The 22,030-nt window shown below is 41.7% G+C and overlaps 1 protein-coding gene across 4 annotated transcripts in view; it reads right to left on the bottom strand.

The window, feature by feature from the left end:
- Window positions 1-22,030, bottom strand: part of METTL25 (methyltransferase like 25) — a 122,309-nt gene that overhangs the window by 1,685 nt on the left and 98,594 nt on the right. For 2 of the 4 annotated variants that reach the window (XM_032777500.2, XM_032777501.2), the window contains 3 exons: window positions 17,836-17,929; window positions 1,475-1,549; window positions 802-873 (listed from right to left, as the gene is read on the bottom strand). In XM_032777500.2, coding sequence (XP_032633391.1) covers window positions 802-873; window positions 1,475-1,549; window positions 17,836-17,929 — 241 coding nt within the window. Of the gene's footprint in view, window positions 1-801; window positions 874-1,474; window positions 1,550-15,971; window positions 16,271-17,835; window positions 17,930-17,961; window positions 18,039-22,030 lie in introns of those variants that run through there. The other 2 variants (XM_032777502.2, XM_032777503.2) reach the window with 2 other exon arrangements.

Below are 22,030 nucleotides of genomic sequence, written 5' to 3'. Positions count from 1 at the left end.
GGCTTAATATGAAAAGGTCACAAAACTTTATTTTGACTATAGCCCACAGTAGAAGCTTCAAAGACACCACCATAACCTTCTAACAAATTACCTTTGGATGGAAAATATGTTATTGGAACAGCATAAGTATGATCATTACTTCTGAGTTAATTAAGACAAGCTGAGACTTAGTGGTGTAATTCAATGGAAGCCTGTGTAGTTCCACCAGGTCTATATTTGGCCAGTTTAGATGGGCTGTATGTTACTCAGGTGCAACTCAATTGATTAGATAACTGAAAAAAAAACCCACTTTCCCCCTCCCACTACATATATTAACTAAGTAAGTATAAAAATAATCCACATGCATTTTGGACATGATCCAAAGTCCACTGAAGTCCACAGAAAAACTGCCATTGAGATCAGTGGGCAGCAGATCAGTCCTTATAGTATCGTTAGTTGAAAGCTTTAGTATACACAGGACAATGTTTGTTTAGTACTTCCAGTGTTAATTTTAATGATTAATATACTAATACTTGGTATGGAATAAGATTTGTAAGGGTTTTAAAATTTTTTTTTTACTGTCGTCTGACTAGTAATTACCATACAATTAAAAGAACATAAACTTTACTGTTGCAGCTTTGCTTAAAATAATAATAAAAAAAACATCTGCTGGGCATATGTTTAGACAAAGATGGAATGAATACTTACATTTTTGCAACTATGATGAGAATAGCAAGTCTGCAACAGGGGCTCTTTGGTACTCAGTATATAATTTGGTTAAAATAAACAGACTTAAGGTAACAAAATATAAAGTAAACACACCTTCTCTTTGAGGTAGCAAAGACGATCCAGAAGTAATAAAACTTCTATACAGGAAGCCAGAACAACTTTCAACTGAAAGAAACATTAGACACAATCACGGCTTTAGGAAAGGAAGCCAACATACTACTAAAACGACAGCTCTGCCCCCCAGAAACACTTTTAGGAAGGTGAATCATTTTCTTGAGGAAAAACCTTTACAAGTGCCACCTTGCCAGTTCTTCCCTATCTGACATTTTCAGAAAAATCTACTAAAGATCAAAAGTCCATGGAATGTTATAAGCAGGGCAAGTATTTTACTTGGCTGGCTCCGAGGCATAATCTAATATGCAAATCATACTATAAGTGGCAGAAAGCTTTTGAAGAGGGAAATAATTTTTAGAAGACTTTTTTTTGTGAAATAACTTCATGGAGACCAATCTGGTTTCAAAAGGAGTCTGACATTTCTTTCTTCACAGTCATAATCCCCCTTGAAATAGAACCTTCCATGTGTTCTCTTTATTATTTTACAGACACCTGATATAGCTCTGGAATCGGATATCCTCGAAGTGAAGTGTTTTTCTGTAGACAGTATATATCACAATATAAGCTGGTCCACCACACATAAAATTTGACAGGGCTCTATTCTAGACTAGCACATATATACAAGGTAATGTTTTTAATCCTTTGATTTTACCATATTAAATGCTTCCAGCTCATTCATTCTATGCTTGTATTTTTCATAGTAATCCATTATACCGCTGTCGGGGAGCTGCAACAGGGGGAAAAAATGAATGACAACAATTAAAGCCATTCCTATTACCTAGCCTAGGAAATTTGTGAAACATTCTTCTTTCTAATTAAAAGTGATAATGTCAAATGAACTTCAGTTTTGTTTTTTATGAGTACTTTTCTAAGGCTTATAATGAGCCATTTTTCTGTTCTCAATTACTTGAATTCTTTGATTAACTTTTCACTAACGTGAAATATTCAGATATATTTATTACTCAGAAGCATGAAACCATTCTTAAATGAGCATTATACACTGAAGTGGAGGTAACATTCCTATTTCTTACAGTGAACGTCTCACATCAATTTTTACCAAGAAATACAAAAGAGCTCACTTATAGAGCTAAGCCGGGAGTACAATATGTCATAGTAAAAGGAGTAGGAGTTAGGACTCGAGGGTTTTATTCTTGGTTCTGCCACTTACTCGTTGTCAGGCCCTGGAGAAGTCACACACTTTCTCTGTGCTCCAGGTTAGCCCTCTGTGAAATAACTATAATACTTCCATATTACTTTTCCTCACTTGTAATTCTCTGCAGTTTCCCTCTCCTTCACCAGACTGCCTGGTGTGGTGTTGCCAATGCCTGTAATATTGCAGGTACTGCAGTTTGGGGCTGGTTTTGCTGAGAAGACACAGGCAGCTCTGGAATTTTGCCTGAGCCATATGCAGCTTTCCCCTTTGGCTATTAGAACCATTACGTTGCCTGTGTTACAGGCACAGGGCTGGCTCCAGGCACTAGCGAAGGAAGCAGGTGCCTGGGGAGGCCAGTACAAAGGGGTGGCAATCCATCCGTTATTGGGGCGGCACATCTGGGTCTTTGGTGGCAATTCTGCGGCGAGTCCTTCAGTCCTCCTCTTTGTCTTCGGTGGCAACTCAATCTTTTTTGTTTTTTTTTAAACTTTGCTACTTGGTGCAGCAAAAAAGCTGGAGCTGGCCCTGTACAGGCAGCAGCCATAGGGAAGCTGTGGCACAACAGAGCTGGCCCCTACTCCAAATTTGGCAGTACAGTAATGGCTTAACACCTCCCATGGTGCAGGAAGAGGGAGTTAATGAAGATAAGAGCTCTGGGGAAGCCCTCTCACTGAAGACTGCAGATAGGGGGACAGCTACTGGAGAATACCATGGGATTAGGAGAAGAAAAGCAGGTCGCTGCAGGATCCTGCAGAGAAGCAGTGGGACGGGGGCTGCAGGATCCTACCAAGGGATCCTCCCAGGATGGAGCAGGGCTGCCTGCCAACTGGGACCAAGGAGAGCTCTGGGCAGTGAGAGGGGAGGAGTCTGGTCATCCTGGTCCAAATTCTCAAAGGATGTGCAACACAGCAGCCACAGTTAAACATAAGCAAGTTATCATATGGATTTTTCACATGCAGAATGTCTGATTTACATATGCACATCAAACGGTATTTCTAACTACTTGATTTATGCACACCACTGTATTTATTCTACACACAGTTATCAGAGCTGCAAGTGTAAAAATGTGTGTGCTCAAAATGTGAAAAATATTATATGAATGTAAAGCCATATTATTCTGTGAAAGTTGGACATTATGCTCTGAATGCAAATCATCAAAGGAAACAAAGGCCTTGTCTATATTACAGGGGGAAATTTGATCTAAGCTGTGCAATTGGAGTTCCATGAATAGCGTAACTCAAATCAATGTAGCTTAGACCTACTTATCACACAAGATGCAACGTTGATGGGAGATGTTCTCCCATCAACTCCCCCTATTCTTCTCAATCTGGTAGAGTACAGGAGTCGACGGGAGAGTGATCTGTGGAAGACCCGCTAAATCAACCGCTGATGCATCGATCGCCACTTGTCAATCCCCTGGTTAGTGTAGACAAGCCCAAAGAGTGTGCCTGCTGCAGTTGCCAATTCTTCCTAAGGCCTCCAATTCTTCAGTGAAAGAAGTGGAGTGTGCTCTTAACATTCTCAGGCAATAAAGAACATTGCACTGTGGCCAGAGTCTCTTCCCTCCTCTCCCTCCACAAATTCACACATTTTAGTTGGTTTTGGGATATATTCAAGTTACTTTAAGTTTTAATGCACTGTTGGAAATAATGTGATTTTGTACATGTGGTTCTTGCACCCTTCCTCTGAAAAAAAGAAAGCCACAGATCGTGATTTTTCCTTTAATTTCCCCTTAGACTGTCAACACCATTATGTAATCCTCCACCATTTTCCTGGAACAGCTGTTGCCAAGGAGACACATCCAGTACTGCTCTGTGGTGGGAGAATGAGCAGGGGATTTTAGATAAACAGAGATGTGCTTTCTTATTTTACTGCCCAAAATACAAAGCCTTAATTCTCAAGTGAGAGAACCATCCACTGTGCACAAATAGCTGTACCAAAACCACGATCTCCTTTTCTTTTCTCTTAAGATAGCATGACACAATGTAACATCACGTGCCATCTATTACTACTAGATATTTTCTTATGTGAGTACTGAGAAGCTCTAATAGGGACATGGCCCCACTGCACCAGGTACTGTACAAATGTCTATGAAGAAACAATCCTGATTCTGAAGATAAGTGACACAGAAAAATGATACAATCCTATGTGTATTCCATATACATACGTATGTATTTAGTCCCAAATCTTATGGTTATAGGTGGATAAATTGCCAGCTAATCTCATCTTTATTCCACTCAGTCTAGCTATTGGATGATTTCTTATCAGCACTGTGTCTTGAGGAGAGATTTAAAGGAATGGGTATCAGCATTACAGATTAGCTCAAGGTGAGCGTTTCACATGCAAGGGACATTGTGGAAGGCAGTATGAAGATGTGTGAGAAAATGAAAAACAGGCTGATGAGACTCATGTTGTTCGCAGAATGGAGGACATACATTAATAATAATCTCATACTCTCTAAATGTCTTTATACTATGGACCACATTTTAATAGAAGTCATGAACCCTTCCTCTTACAGTGAGTGTGGTCCACCTTCCCTCCCATTCACAATCATGTAGCAGCTACAGCCATTACTTACTCATAAACGTAGTAGCAGGAAAGTAGTTGATATACTTTTAGATTCTTTTAATGCAATTCAGCAGCTGGAAACAAGGAGGAGAACAGCTCTCCATGGACCACGAGCAAGTGCTCAGCAACCACTATTGGTCTAATCTGATTAACCCACTACTCTGCACTACATCTTCTTAAAGTGAAACAATCCAATATAAAAACAAATACCCTACAACTAAATTCCAAGCCCAGTGATGCTTGTAAACCAACGCATGACAATTGACAACATTTTGGCATAAATCAGTGGATAGTGAAGTCTGTTTTTGCTTTCTTTAAAAATGTAAGGCAGCGATCAATTTCCCAGACTCCATCATCACTAGAATCTAATTTGGGGAAACACAAACAAAAGACAGGGGCAGATGCTGAAATGGTAGTAGTTTAAAGTGAGAGTGGGGAAGCAGAAAAGTAGTAGTAGCCAGGTATGTAATAGCATCTCAGGACACATAAGGCTAGGTGGTTAGATATAAGGCTGCTGAAGTTATGCTGCATTATGAAAAGAAAGTAACAGCATTAGAAAAGAAAATTACAAGATGTTACACATTTGTATTTCAAAGTACAAAAAAATCATATGTTATACTGCTTGAGAAATAATTTGCAATCATGTAATTAAAGATTACCATACATTTATACACAAGGAGAGGGAGAGTAAAGTGTACAGTTGTTATTTTGGCATTTCCTCCCTTGACTGTTTAATTGCATAGGTCATAATGTTCTCAACATAGTTTTTGTCTGGAATTTCCTAGTTTGTTTTAACATTAAAAACAGCCACCCACAAAATTAAGGCATTTAAATTCCAGATTTTTGAAGCTATGTTGATTCTACAAAAAAATTGGTATCTAAATTACCTAATGAGGAACTTTTTGGACAGACACTATCAGAACACCCTATCCTAAGCATCTTAGGAGATCTACAGGACAGAATCTCTTTCCCATGAAACTTTGTGCAAATCATACAGCAGCCCTTCATAACTCCTGGGTCCTGACAAGCTTCATAGAGCCTGAGGGTTTCTGCCTTTTCCCATGCACATCTTCAGTATGTATTTCACTGCGCAGCTAAGTTTGTCATCAATGCATGCATAGCTCATCTTGCCGTAGCTACACCCTTTACAAGTTTAGTGAAAAATTGCATACAAAATATCTCACTGCCAATGTGCAACATGCAATTTTGAAAGGGTCATATTTGAGTCAAATTAACAGTAAAGGTCATTTGAAACATTCAAACCATTGCTCTCCAGAAAGTGAAAAATCAGCAGAGAGGACCTTCCAATATGTTGATCTCCCCTGCCCCATGCAGAAGAGATAAGAGGTCAACTGCTTGTATAGCACCATCCCCCTCATTCTCCTGGCATGCTCTCCATAGGTCCAAAGAGCCATGTATGGGAAAGGAGTAGGCCAGCAAGAAAGAGTGACAGATTGTTGGGGGGGCAGGGGAGGGAGAGGAGTGTACACATTGTCACTCTGGTGCAACTAATGGAAATGCCATGTGGAAATTAATGTAGCCAATGGCCTTAAAGATTAACATAAGAAAATAAGAATGGCCGTACAGGTCAGACCAAAGGTCCATCTAGCCCAGTATCCTGTCTACCAACAGTGGCCAATGCCAGGTGCCCCAGAGGGAGTGAACCTAACAGGCAATGATCAAGTGATCTCTTTCCTGCCATCCATCTCCAACAAACAGGCTAGGACACCCATTCCTTATCCATCTGGCTAATAGCCATTTTGACTTAACCACCCATCGAATTTTATTCAGTTCCCTTTTAAATGCTGTTATACGCGCAGCCACAACCACCCCCACACCAGCCACCCGAACAATAGGAGAACGAACCTACCGTCTACACTCACACTCGCTCAGGTAAGGATCCACAAGTTGACTGGCGCTGCATGAGAACTTTCTTTTAAACCTGCTGCCTATTAATTTCATTTGGTGACCCCTAGTTCTTGTATTATGGGAATAAGTAAATAACTTTTCCTCATCCACATTCTCCACATCACTCATGATTTTATATACCTCTATCATATCACCCCTTAGTCTCCTCTTTTCCAAGCTGAAGAGTCCTATCCTTTTTAATCTTTCCTCATATGGGCCCCTCTCCAAACCCCTAATCATTTCAGTTGCCCTTTTCTGAACGATTATTTAACATTACATTAATGTTGGTATATGGCTGGAGCACTTGCAAGACACAGCTCAGATTAGAATCATGGAGACAGAAGGCCTCCATCTGGATACTCCCCACTGGACTCCAAGGTCCACAGGATGTCAAAGGATTTATTGGGTGTGTGTGCTGGACCCGGTTTCTTCTACAAGGGGACAAACCATGGATGGATTCAGAGGGAAGTCCATGAAGAGAACATCACATAGTTTCCCAGCCCCTATGCAGGCATTTCCACATAGAGACTTTATCTGGCCTAGTAAATTTAAGGCTGGGATTTTTAAAAGAGCTTGATGGGATTTGGGCACCCAACTCCCTTAGGCTTCTTCAAATTTCCAGCCTTAAATACTTGGTCTTACAATGGCCTTAACATGTAAATCTGTACTTAATACTATAGGAAACGGAACACACTAAATGAAACTATTTCTTCCTTTTGACACTAATTTAGAAGGAAACATAATTTCCACAGAAACAAATGCATGAAACCACAGTATCAATTATTATAAACAGTATGCTAATAACTGATGCAGGACTGAACCCAGTATCTTTTGAAATATAGACTTAGTTGACATGGATCATTGGCTCATGTTAATAAAGTATGAGACTGTTATATCTGGGGTGTAGGTGGCCAGGCCAGTAATGTCTGCTGGGTTGGAACTGAAGGCAGGATTTGAGACAAGTTACCAACCCAAGTCAAGAGATGGATACTAGGGTCAAGCTGGGCCAGGGTCAAAGGCAGGAGTCAGGACTAGATACCAAGCTGAGTAAGAATACAGGTACCAAAGTCAAGCTTGGCTGGGGTTTAAGACAGGAGTCAGGAGCAAGATGGGGCAAAAGATCTCGTCTGTAGCAGTAGGAAGTCAGAGTTTCTACTACTGCTCAGACAGTTCCCTGGGGCAACTTTCTGATTTAAAGAACTGGTGTGGACCAATTAGATGATCGCAGGGCTCTATCACTCTGGTCTCTTCAGATGGTACATCCTGCGGTGCCTGCAACTCCAGTAATTGTTGGATGCTGTATCATGTGGTGCTGTGGAGGGGTCCATTACTCAGGACTGCATAACCCTGGGTTCTGGACCCATAAATCCTTCTAGAGACAACAGCTATGTACACTGCGCCTTCAAAGCAGGCTGATAAGACTTTAATATCTGTAACTATTTCTTTTTGGTAGTCATACCTTTTGAAAAATTGTGATTAAGTATAATGAGAAAATTGTAATATGAAATAATGATCCACATAGACTCATAGACTTTAAGGCCAGAAGGGACCATCATGATCGTCTAACCTCTGGTACATTGCAGGCCACAGAACATCACCCATCCACTCTTATAATAGACCCATAACCTCTGACTGAGTTAATGAAATCCTCAAATCATGATGTAAACACTTCAAGTTACAGAGAATATACCATTTACACTAGTTTAAGCCTGCAAGTGACCTGTGCCTGATGTTGCAGAGGAAGACAAAAAATCCCCCAGGATCTTTGCCAATTTTATGGAGGACCCTGAGGAGCTGCTGGGACATCTGCCAGTTGACTACCTGGAAGAGCTCCTGGGACTGCCACCAGTTGAGTATTCTGAGGAGCTGCTGGGACTGCTGCCAGTTGAGTACCCTGAGGGGCTGGTGGGACTGCCAGCTGCTGAGTACTCAGAGGAGACTGAGGGCCTATAAGCAATGAAGTCCTACGAACAGGTACAGGTAGGAAGTAGCCCAAGGAAAACCAGACTTTAGTCTGGTTGTATTGCTAAAGTTGCAGTCAGCATGTTTTGGGAGGATCCCTGCTGACTCAGTGGTGGGACCACATGCCACTGGATGGGCCCTGGGCTGGGATCTGGTGGAGTTGGATGGGCTTGGGTCCCCCTATCTTTCCCCCTTCACTGCCAACCCCATAGTTGGAGATTGGCTGCATGCTCACTTTAGGCCTTCAGGTCTGTAGACTGTTTGCCCTAGTGAGGAGGTTGTGGCTATCGACTATTTGTTGATCTTCCCCACCCTGAGGGCCAGAGACTATACACTGTTCATTATGGTCTGCCCCAGCCAGGAGGCTATAGACTAAGGGTACGTCTACACTACGGGATTATTCCGATTTTACATAAATCAGTTTTGTAAAACAGATTATATAAAGTCGAGTGCACGCAGTCACACTAAGCACATTAATTCGGTGGTGTACATCCATGGTCTGAGGCTAGCATGGATTTCTGAAGCATTGCATTGTGGGTAGCTATTCCGTAGCTATCCCATAGTTCCCACAGTCTCCCCCGCTGCTTAGAATTCTGGGTTGAGATCCCAGTGCCTGATGGGGCAAAAATCATTGTCGCGGGTGGTTCTGGGTAAATATCGTCAGTCATTCCTTCCTCCGGGAAAAGCAACCGCGACATTCATTTCGCGCCCTTTTCCTGGATGCCCTTGGCAGATTGCCATAGCACGGCAACCATGGAGCCGTGCCCCCCACACCTGTTCGGCTTTGTTTTACTGTCACGTAATGTGTCCTGGATTTGCCCTGACAGAGGCGATAACTTGCAGCGCTACACAGCAGCACTTCATTTGCTCTGATAATAGCAGAGACATTATCATTGTTCTGGGACTGGTCTGCTGTCGGCATTGTTAAATGGGGCAATTGAGATGGCGGTGATCTGTCGTTCTATTACTGTCTGGCTGCTTCATGGGTGCCCTGGACCTTGAGGTCGGCCGGAGGCGCAAAGGACAAAAATGGAATGACGTCCTGAGTCACTCCCTCCTTTACGGTATCTAAAAATAGAGTCGTCTTGGCCTAGAATATGGGGCAAGTGTACTAGAAAACACTGGATCAGCGAACCAGATGAGGCACAAGCGCTCCGTGTCAGGATCTCCTTCAGAAATGATCGTGTAAGCTGTTTGCCATTTCTAGGTTGTGTGTCCGCCTGCCAAGATATCGGCCTAATTCCGTCGGGTCTTTCTTCGCTTCCCCAAACTCTTCTTCCTGGCTACGTGGCCGTGTCCCCCCATTTGGTGGTCTATGAAGTTTATAAGAATGTAGGATTAGAGAACTGATTGACGTGTTTACTGAGATTAATATGAGGGGAGCAGCCTCCTAGCTGCTGATTTCTATCCTAGGCAGGACATTATTATTATTGGGTTTCCGTCTCGGTGGTTGTCGGATTGTGCGATGATAGCTTCTCTCAGCAGTTCCCGTGCTGTCTATGTAGTAGTCCTAGCAGACAGATCTGTTCTTTTACATGGTGAATAGGAAGGGGTCTGATGCGATCGCCCGCAGTGCCTATGATTCGAGGACGGTTACCAGCTTTCTGTACCATTTCTACTGGAATGACTCGGGTAGTCTATTCTTATTTACCAGGGCGCCCCCTCTGGCCAACCTCACCGGAGTGCCAGCCATGGGCCACTCACAGGCTGATTGATGAACGGTAGCAGTCAATTGTACCTCTGCCACGGGAGGAAGAGGGAAGAGGAGACTGCTCGTCACTGCGCAGCATCGCGAATAACTCCAGCAGCATGCAGTAGACATAGGTGACATTGACAAAAGTCAAGAAACAATTTTTTCCCTTTTATTTCCGGGGGCGGGAGGGCGGTAAGCATTGACGGATATCCCTGACCACTCCAGTACTCAATGAGTGGTTTCGCGACCCTCAGGCTTGTGAGAGCCAGTCTCCACCCAAGGAACATGCATAATACTTTTTGAGGTACACTGCTGGGACATATTGGGGATAGCTGGTCCTCTGTCTTCCCTGTTCCGTACCTCTCCTCATTGCCCGTGGTCCATTTGTTCTTGTGGCTTTCGCGCTCTACGCGCGTTTTGTCACGCAGCACTGTGTGTGACTCCTGTATCATAGCCTGGGATTGTTTTCAAATTGCTTTGGCGTTCCGTCTTCTGTAACGGAGCTCTGATAGAACAGATTTGTCTCCCCATACAGCGATCAGATCCAGTATCTCCTGTACGGTCCATGCTGGAGCTCTTTTTGGATTTGGGACTGCATTGCCACCCGTGCTGATCAGAGCTCCACGCTGGGCAAAGAGGAATTGCAATTCAAAAGTTCGCGAGGCTTTTCCTGTTTACTCGGCCAGTGCATCCAAGTTCGGATTGCTGTCCAGAGCAGTCACAATGGTGCACTGTGGGATACCGCCTGGAGGCCAATACCATCCATTTGTGGCCACACTAACCCTAATCCGATATGGTAATACTGATTTTAGCGCTACTCCTCTCGTTGGGGAGAAGTACAGAAATCGGTTTAAAGAGCCCTTTATATTGATATAAAGGGCCTCATTGTGTGGATAGGTACAGTGTTAAATCAGTTTAACGCTGCTAAAATTGGTTTAAACGCGTAGTGTAGACCAGGCCTGTGCATCGCTCTAGTGATGCTGGTACTAACAAGACATGTATCAATCGTTTAAAAATATGTTCAAGGAAATGACAAAAATTGCTTTGGAAACATTTTTGTAAGACGATAATAATAATGAATTTTAATTAACAGAATGATCTGCATATTCTCTACACAGTATCAGTCATAATCTAGTTAGTTTTACCACTGAAAAATGAAATACTCTGGAATTCTCAAAGGCACAATCTTAATGTAGCAAAATTGAAATAAACGGTATTTTTAATGAAGACTAAATAGCTTAAAAATTCACTGCAAGACCAATGAACATCAAGTCCCCTTGAAAATACCCATATCCTGGCTCAAATTAATGATCATAAAGGAAATGTACCAGTGAAATTATTACATTATAAGCATTCTTTAAAAATGAATGGCATCCTATTCCTTCAAAGAATCTTAGTAAAAACAACAAGCTTGTTTTATTGTACAGATTAAAACTACTACTGCTCTATATACTGCACAAATGAAGGGTTGTATCAATAAAAAGTATCTCATATCATAGGAATAATAAAAGACAGCAGGTTATGTGATGATAAACATTTCTCTTTATGTGCTGCATAAAAAAGCTACATCAGGAGATTAAAATATTTTTCGTTCTGACTTCTAGATGCAAAATGACAAATATCAGTGCTGTTTAAATTATTTTTAAAGAGAAGAAAATGTCTCTGCTGCAGGGTTATTGTTTTCATGTATGCAATTTAGTGCTGCGCCATTAATTTAAACACCACTAACATTATATTATGCAAAACTGAAAATGAAAAATTTTAAGCACAGCCAACTTTTTTGATGCATCACTATGGGTTTAGAAAATCAATCAAACTTATAGCAACCTAGGCAAACACACATACTCTTTAGGCAAACTGTGGAATTGCTAATGCATCTCCATAGCACATACTTAACGGGATGCTTCCTGAGGAGTTCTTAAATTGTGTGTGAAATATTTTGAGTACAAGACAAAATAACCATCATTAGTGAAAAAGTAAGCTATAACTAATACAGTAGCTTGTATACTTGGATGTGATGACAAGACAGATTCAAGGCAATTATTTAATATCTTTTCTCTGTATGTGGACTATCAACTGACAAAGCTATCTCTATATAGAATTTCTACCTGAATGAATTAACCCCTTCATGAGGTCAGGCTGCCCTTCAGAAGCCCTGAAAAGTATAAAAAATAACAATGGTGCTAAGACATTAGGTGCAAAGAAGATTGAAAAATGGATTTAAATAAAATTTATTCTCTTTGCATTAATCAGTGTTACTGTATTGAAATAAAACAATGAAAGAACATATATATTTTCCATTGTTTTCTATAAATAATATGGGAGGTAACTACCATTACATTATTACCAAGAGGTTCCAGATTTTCATATTTAGATGTCCATCTAGGATAGAAATATTAGAAGCTGAGCTTGTTACTTTCTTTAAACATATAAACTGGGACAACTTAGTGGTAAACTTGGAGTATATATATATCAGCACTGAACTGGGCTCATTATGTTTTAATAATATAATGGATATGACATATGCACACTAAAACATAGGCTATCATAAGGGAGCTTTAAAAATACCTGATACATGACAAATTCATAAAAACTAAATTATAAGAAGATCTTAAGAGTTCTGCCATAGCAAGTTTTATTATACTTGAAGCCATTTGCTGTATTCCTGTATATTGGGCTGGGGTGAATATGCTACCTATTTAGGGTGGGAATAGTTTAGATTAAATAGATTATGAATCGTTAAAAGTAAAAGTAACAATTAAATGTAGTTGCAAAATACCTAATTTTTAATTTACCTGAGAATGTCTGAGTCCTGTTTCAGGTTTTCTGAGACATGTATGAACACTTTACTCCTGAGGGAATTCTTTGTCACTGCGTGTGTGTAGAATCCATGTCCCTTACAGATTTGCTTCCCTGCTGAAAAACTACTTATGATGGGAAAGCAAAGGGAATCTGCAAGAACTGTCATGTGCCCATCCCCGGCAGCACAGACAGGTTAGCTTGAGTGCCCGGAGCAGCTGGTAGAGACGTAAATCACTGCCAAGAGAGATGGGAGAGGGGCTGAGCAGTTGTGCAAGTGAGAAAGTGAAAGCGAGAAAGAGAGACTCTCTCCCTTGCTATTGCAGCATGCTCAGCGTGGAGGGGCAGGGCTTCAAGGTGTTTCTGAGGAGGTAGGCATGGGGAGGTATGGGGAGGCATGGGAGGCGGTAGGCAGAATGTAGCAGCCTGCCTGCTTAGTGAATTGCTCCCATTGTCTTTGTGAGTTCCCTCAGGAGTATAAAACAGGTGTAAAAATTTTAAGGCTCCTTCACATTGCCAAAGGGATGTTGTCAAGGTTTTTTCTCCCACTTTGAATTTTAGGGTACAAAAAGTGGGGACCTGCATGAACACTTTTAAGCTTAATTAATAGCTTAAATCCGGTACGCTGCCACCAGCCAGAAGTCTGTGTCTGGCACACTTTCTGTTCCCCCAAAACCTTCCCTGGGGAATCCAGCCCCAAACCCCTTGGGTCTTAAAACAAGGAGAAATTAACCATCCCCCTCCTTTTCCCCCCAGACTTTCCCCTTCCTGGGTTGCCTTGAGAGGCTTCACACCAATCCAAACTCCTTGGATCTTAAAACAAGGAGGAATTAACCATTCCTCCTCCTTCCCCCCCACCAATCCCTGGTGAGTTCAGACCCAATCCCTTGGATCTTAAAACAAGGAAAAATCAATCAGGTTCTTAAAAAGAAAGCTTTTAATTAAAGAAAGAAAAGGTAAAAATTATCTCTGTAAAATCAGGATGGAAAATGCTTTACAGAGTACTCAGATTCATATAGACTAGAGGGAATCCCCCCAGCCTTAGATTCAAAGTTACAGCAAACAGAGGTAAAAATCCTTCCAGCAAAAAGACACATTTACAAGTTAAGAAAACAAACATAAGACTAATCCGCCTTGCCTGGCTATTACTTACAATTTTGAAACATGAAAGACTGATTCAGAAAGATTGGGAAAGCCTGGGTGTACGTCTGGTCCCTCTTAGCCCCAAGAGCGAACAACGAACAACCCAAAAAGCACAAACAAAGACTTCCCTCCACCAAGATTTGAAAGTATCTTGTCCCCCTATTGGTCCTCTGGTCAGGTGTCAGCCAGGATTAATGAGCTTCTTAACCCTTTACAGGTAAAAGAAACATTAACCCTTAACCATCTGTTTATGACAGATGTAAAGGACAATATGGCCTTATAAATGCTCATGGTGTTTTCATGATTAGAACTGGTCTAAATTTTTGGACTGAAAAAATTTCCTATCAAAATGTGCTCCATGAACTGTTTGCTACTGACCTTTCTGGAGATGGTCAGTAGCCAATATAAATTGTGAGTTTGATTCCCCCACCCTCACTTGCTCTTCAGCTGTCTATGATGTAAAACGGAGCATATGGCTGCATATATTTGTTGACTAATAACTAGAAATAAAGGGTCAAACCTAGATACATTACTATTAGACAGAGGGGGCTTGAGGATTGCCTCCAATGTACCCCACTTCCATTGTCCATCCACTGTATTGTAGTGTAAACAAATTACCAAAATAATTAAAACCAGAGTGATTATATTGTGTTATTTTGATAAATAAAATATGCCGAATTTTGCAGAATTTTAAAATATTGTGCACAACATTTTTAATTTTGAGAGGTAACATTTTTAATTCTTTGGCACAGAATTCCCCCAGGAGTAACACTTGTATCTTTGACGGACCTACTGAGGAGGAAGGTCAGCTTGGTAGGCAAAAAATCCATATCCATGCATTCTCAGGAGTAGCAAAGCACCTGCAAATGAGCTGTACTCCTTCCCTTTTTCAAGTAGCCCTACTTCCTACCCTGCTTCCTGCTGAGGTTGCAGAGGGAACTGGAACGTTTTCTACTGGACAGTGGTAGCAAAACTGGAAAGAGAGAAAAAGAGACACTCTTCTGGAGGAAGGAGTTGGTACGACCCCCTGCATCAATCACCCAAGGTATCTCTGTTCTGCATAAATGTGAAAGTAAGAAGGGCTCCCTCATATGATCACAGGTGGCAAAGGGTATTCGGTGAATTAGAAAGTAAAAAATCTTCTGCCAGATAAGGGCTTCCTCTCCTCTTTCTACCTGATTGCCGGTGCTTTCTTCTTACAAAATTGTGTGTACGTATGTGAATGTGACTAGAACTAGTAAATGTGCCAGGGCAAAGAAAACATCTTTGAGAAAAATACCATCCTCACTCCTCCACACCTTCCTCGCTCCACTACTGCCTTTTCCCCATGTCCTATCCATCATTCTATCAGAACTGCACAAAAAGTTAAGCAAATGTAGTGCCTCCACTGGCGTTATTTTTTAGCCCCAGGGAAGTGGAAGGCTTGACTGTCCACCAAAGGCTGAAATGGATCTAATGTAACAACATTCAAGGCACAAACAACCATTTAGAAACTTTACAGGCCAATCAGGAGCACATTTTTATCCTAAACCGTACATCACATAAAAGCGGGAATTTATAATGAATTTTTTTGGCAGATTCCACACTATATAGCCATACAGATGACATTACTAATGTGAGAAAATGATAAAATATTCACGGTCCTCTTTTAGAAGAGACTTCTAGGGATTTGCCATTTTTGATCATCTTCTACTTGGATTCTAGCCACATATAAATCTCTCATATGCAGCTCTTCCTGCTTTGGAATGATAATGATTAATACGAAAATGTTCTCTCTTACTCCACATCTCTCACAGTAATTTCTTAGGACTGAGAATCAATCCAGAAGCATGCTAGATTAGCTAAACACTTCCCTTGTTTACACAGTTTTGAAGATTAACAGATGGTCATTATGGAATTAGAAACATATATATATATATATATATATATATACTTGCTTTGCATGCACAGATTTGCTTAAATATAAGTTTGTAAATGTAATATAACATAGATTTAATCTAAAACTGTATACTTTGTGCATTATTTAATATTCTCTTTAGATCTTTTTACTGTTTCCCTCCATCGTTCGAACTTTTTACACAAACATAATCTGGTTATATAATGAATTAAAGTACAGACAGAACTGGATCTACTCGTCTGATCTTCTACAGCTGTGAAGAGCACAATATTGAGAGCAGTATGGTAGCACAATTCAGAGCAGAAGTTTAGGTCTATGTGGGAAGCTGAAAATGATAAGGGGTTAATCTATTAAGCAAAAGCCACTTATTCTGTTATCTCTGCTACACTATTCAGCTTTTCTGATATACTTAGATTTAAATAATAAAGGTGAAATATCTCCATATTTGTGCAGAATAGTGGTTCATTTGAGTCTATAATGAAGACACAGGAGACATGCTTATCATACATGCAGATTAAATAAGAAAGTTATGACAGGCTGATCAGCATAGTTTCAGCACAGGAAAAAGAATCCACATCCTTGATCTAAACTCAAGCATGTGGAAGGTGTGTTTATTTACTTTGGATGACAGCATGTGTAAAATGGATATAATGTAAGGAGGCATCAAGTTACTATGGTCATGGAGGCCATACTGAGTATCTACATAGAAAGCGGGAAGCAAAGGCTTGATTTATACCAAGTCATCTAAGACTTTAGTCATCATGGCTACAGGGAAAGCAAGGGAATTACTCTGGTTTTCCTATTGACACTGCCGTTCAACTTATTACCCATCTGGCACTGGTCATTGTCAGAAGAGAGGATACTGGTCTTGATGAACCATTGGTCTTACCCAGTATGGCCATAATTATGTTCTTACCCGCTGTTCTATATCCACCTCCTTCACAGAATCAGACTAATCCACCTATCTTCCCTGGATTACAAAGGTATCTAGATGCTTTAACCCTATCTTGGCCAAACCCTGTACTGAGTCTTTTCATGTTATCAGAGCATGGTAAGATTGGAAGGAAAATTGAATGAACCAGGAAGCGTTATCTGCCCATATGAGCAGGGGCGGCTCCAGGACCCAGCATGCCAAGAGCGTGCTTGGGGCGGCAAACCGCTGGCGGCGTTCTGCCGGTGCTGTGAGGGTGGCAGGCAGGCTGCCCTCTGCGGCTTGCCTGTGGAGGGTCCGCTGGTCCCGCAGCTTCGGCGGACCTCCCACAGGCAAGCCGCAGAAGGCAGCCTGCCTGCTGTGCTTGGGGAGGCAAAATTCCTAGAGCTGCCCCTGCATATGAGTAAAGGTCTCAGCTAAACCTTGTTCCTGGCTTTGATGCTTTATCTACAGTCTAATACTCATTTTATGATTTTAGGCCACAAAGAAGATGAAAGAGTTATGTGGTGGAGTACCCATCTCCACCACACATGTCTTGGAGGACAAAGGAGAAGAAAAAGGATATTGTAAATGTATCTGGATAAATAGAGATGTTCATTAATTATAAACACTTAGGCTTTAGAGTGTATTTTCTGAGGAGTTTCAAAAACATTATTTAGACTATTAGTAATCATACAAAAATAAAAATAAAAAGGCATCTCACAAGTCATAAGTTCTAAAATGAAAGTATTTTAAAGAAAATAAAAGTGGAAGTTAATCCTCAAACTGAATATACAAAATGAAATAAGTTGTCTTGGATAAATATTATTTAATTCACAAAGAGCTGAATATGTGGATGTATATTCTAGTAATAATAGCTGCTCACATAATATACACAAACAGCTCCATCAAAATGCTGGCCACTTCTTGGAGTTTACATTGTTATGTGAATTGTACACAATATGAAATCAGCTGCTTACCTTTGACTCATCTAGTTCAAGCTTCTTCAGAGACTTTCTGACATAATCCACGAAAGAGGAAGATTTGGAGAAAATTTTACCAACATGCCGATCACTGCAAATGTAGTATTGAGGTTATTCTTTTAATTTTCTTACAACACAGATGTTCCATATTATTGTTTCATAAATCTCAGATCCATTAAAAACATATACAATAGGATATTCTGTGAAGTTAGAATAATAATTTATTTCAATTTTACTTTTTCTTTTATCTAAAAATACATCAAAGCAAGCTAACCAATACCCAAAGACCTTTTTAGATAAAAAATATTATTACTTGTGAATATCTGAAATTATGAATGAGGTGAAGGCGATATTTTTTATTTCTATTCCTCTGCTAACATTGTTTTTATTGTATTGGATCCATCACACAGTGTCCATTTCCAGTGCCTCACCTGACAATATTAGCAAGAATTCAATGTTTATGAAAGCAGAACTTCTTCAATGCCAACTGTTGATCCAGGGACCACGTAGTAAGTTAAGTGATTCTGATCTTATTTATGCCTTGCAGATTTCTCTCCTAGATGCATGTGTAGCATATGATTCTCATTTCAAATAGGCAATGTCTGAATTTTCCAGATTTACAATTTAGGGTGCCTCTTCAGAAACTTGCCCAATATTTGAACTGGTTGAGGCAAAGTGGTAAAGCAATGCACAAAAAGTACCAGAAGGCAAACAGAAGATGCACTTACATTAGCAAATTACATGTAATCTCTGTTTGAAATACCTTAGGAAAAAAATATATAAATATGTTTTGTCAGCCCTCGAGTCTGAATTAACTTTCATAGCCATCACCTACATAACACACAGCTCCAGGTCTCACCGACCTTGGTAGTCTTGTACTGTAAGAATCATATTCCCAAAGACATTAGCTATTCACATTCTCTACAATGTATTATTTATGCACAAACAGATTTTCCATAAAATATTAGTTAGGTATTATAACACTAGCAAACCAGGTGCCAATTTATGCCAAGATCCCCATGCCTTACTTTCATATTGCCAAACACATAGCTGGAATTAATCTGGCTCACTTGTGTGTCAGTACTGTTAAAATAAGTATTAGCATCATAAAAGTGTGCTTAGTATTTATACTTTATTGAATGCTTTTAAGTTGCTGTATGCATTAATTTCCCTTATAACATCTGTATCACATATCTTAAGATAGTATTTGAATTGTATATCTCTGTAATTGTGTAAATCACCAGACAGGAAAGGGACCTGAATAAGGGCTTGTCTACACTAGCACTTTACAGTGCTGCAACTTTCTCTCTCAGGCCTTGGCTACACTTGGAGATGTGCAGTGCTGGGAGTTACAGCTGTGTTCGTACAGCTGTGTAAGGAAAGCGCTGCAGTGTGGCCACATTAACAGCTACCATGCTGCAGTGTGGCCACATTTGCAGCATTTGCAGCGCTGTTGGGAGTGGTGCATTGTGGGCAGCTATCCCACAGAGCACCTCGTCCCATTTTGGCACCGTGGGTTGTGGGAAGGGGACGGAACGGTGCGGGTCATTCCACTTCCTGTCCCAACGCCCCGTGGTGCATCGCTTCACATCCCATCAGTCACTGTTTCTCTGTCCACGTTTGGCGCCATTGTGAGCCTCTGTGCAGCGCGATTTCTGTGGGAAATGGAGCCCGAGCTGCTGAGGACTTTACTGATGAGTGTCGCCAGCACATCATGTTTGGCAGCTGAGCTATTCCTTCAGCTCCAAAGTGACAGTGAGGCGTCTGACGATGATATCAAGTCGCCTGACGCGTATGACACTAAATTGCTTGTGACATTCATGGACATGCTCAGCACCATGGAACGCCGCTTTTGGGCTCGGGAAATAAGCACTAAGTGGTGGGATCACATCGTCATGGAAGTCTAGGATGACGAGCAGTGGCTGCAGAACTTTCGGATGAGAAAAGCCACTTTCATGGGACTCTGTGAGGAGCTTGCCCCCACCCTGCGGCGCAAGGACATAAGATTGAGAGCTGCCCTGCCGATGGAGAAGCGGGTGGCTACTGCAATCTGGAAGCTGGCAACTCCAGACAGCTACCGATCGGTCGCGAACCAATTAGGAGTGGGAAAGTCGACCGCTAGAATCGTGTTGATGCAAGTTTGCAAGGCCATTAATCGCATCCTGCTAAGAAGAACCGTGACTCTGGAGAATGCGCAGGACATTCCGGATGGCTTTGCACAAATGGGTTTCCCTAACTGTGGAGGGGCGATAGATGGGAGCCACATTCCTATTCTGACACCACCCCACCTAGCCTCTAAGTATATTAATCGGAAGGGCACTTGTGGATCACCGTGTGCGTTTCATTGACATTTACACAGGCTGGCCTGGAAAGGTGCATGATGCAAGCATCTTTCGGAACAGTGCCCTGTTCAGAAAGCTGCAGGCCGGGACTTTTTTCCCAGACCTGAAGATCACAGTGGGGGACATTGAAATGCCCACTGTGATCCTTGGAGACCCTGGTTACCCATTAATGCCTTGGCTCATGAAACCATATACAGAGAAGCTTGACAGGTGCAAGGACCGGTTCAACTACAGGCTGAGCCGGTGTAGAATGACTGTGGAGTGTGCTTTTGGCTGTTTAAAAGGGCGCTGGAGATCTCTTTATGGGAAGCTAGACCTGGGGGAAAGCAGCATCCCTGCAGTTATATCCACATGCTGTACCCTCCATGATATTTGTGAAGGGAAGGGTGAAACATTCAGTCAGGAATGGACCTCCGAGGTTCAACGCCTGGAGGCTGAATTTGCACAGCCAGAGAGCAGGGCTACTAGAGAGGCCCAGCACAGGGCTACAAGGATTAGGGACGCCTTGAGGGAGGATTTTGAGACTGAAAGCCAACAGTAATATTTGGTGCCTTTCACGGCAGTGAAGTGCAGTGGTGACACTGTTAGCAGGAATCTGTTTTTCCTAAAATGATTTGCAGTGCCTGTTTCTTTCCTGGGCTACGGTATCTTTCACTTTCTGCAATAATAAAGACTGTTTTCAAAGCCAAGAATTCATTTATTGAAAAGAAAATAACTTATTGACGACAGCACAACATTTTGGGAACTTTAAAGGGCAGGGGGAGGGTGGTGAACTGTACAGTCACAGTTTGAATATCTCCTGTCTGGAAGTGATGTGCAATGACTGCCTGCACTTACAGGGATGAAAAATACTGCGCGGTATGGGGGTTGAGTGCGAGGGTAAGGGTTGGTAGTTCTTAGCTGGTTGGTAGGTGAAACTACAGGTGTGGGGACAGCTGCGTGTGGTAATACCTGGATGCTGGGGAAGAGCGGTTTGGAGCTGACATTGGGCACACAAGGGAAAGCTTTGGGACGGTGGGGCGGGGGTGGCACGGTAGGCTTTGCCTGCATGGCTACGAGGTGACTGGATACAATCCATTTGGTGCGCCAGGAGGCTTATTCAGCTGCTTCGTGTTCTTCTTAGCAATGCCTTTCTTCTGCTTTCTGCTTTCCTTCCATTGCTCGCATTTTTTCTCTCCAGTTCTGCAGTTTCTTTACTCTCGTCTTGGCAGACTGATTCATATTGCTTTCTACCATATCTTTTGCTTTCTGTAAGCTTCTTCTCAGGTTATTTAGTCTCTCAGCATGTCTGATACGCAGGAATAGCATGTATCAAGGACACATGTTATTAGAAAGACAAAAACTGAACATTTAACAGAGAGGCAGCATTGTGTATAATCACAGTGAAGGAGTTTACAGTCTCACTGTAGCATACTTTCCACATACCAAACAGAGCACAGAGAACCCACAGCAGCGAAGACATGGTGAGTAAGGGGAATGAGTGCAGGAGTGCAGGACTGATTGGTTCAGGCTGTACTGGGATTTCTGTGCATTGGGGAAAGCAAAGAGCTGCAGGGGGACCTAGACTGAACACTATCCCTACATTTTCAACAGGAGTTAATCCTGGAAGATATATTTCTGCTGCGGGTCACCTGGGAAGAAAGGGAGGGTCTTCTACAGCAATGCGGATTCCACCCTGGCCCCTATGCAGCTTGCCTGTGCGCAGCAATGGTCCCACCACCCCTTGCGGCACAGTGGTGTGAATGCATTAGCCTGATGGGGACAAGGACCACAGTGGCTCTCCCTATAAACTTGTGCAAACGCATTGTCCACGCTCTGGCTGAAACTTTTGAAGAGATTACCGAGGCCGA

This window comes from Chelonoidis abingdonii, chromosome 1 (assembly GCF_003597395.2).
Source record: "Chelonoidis abingdonii isolate Lonesome George chromosome 1, CheloAbing_2.0, whole genome shotgun sequence".
Lineage (NCBI taxonomy): Eukaryota > Metazoa > Chordata > Testudines > Testudinidae > Chelonoidis > Chelonoidis abingdonii.
This window is presented reverse-complemented; position numbering and strand designations above follow the sequence as displayed.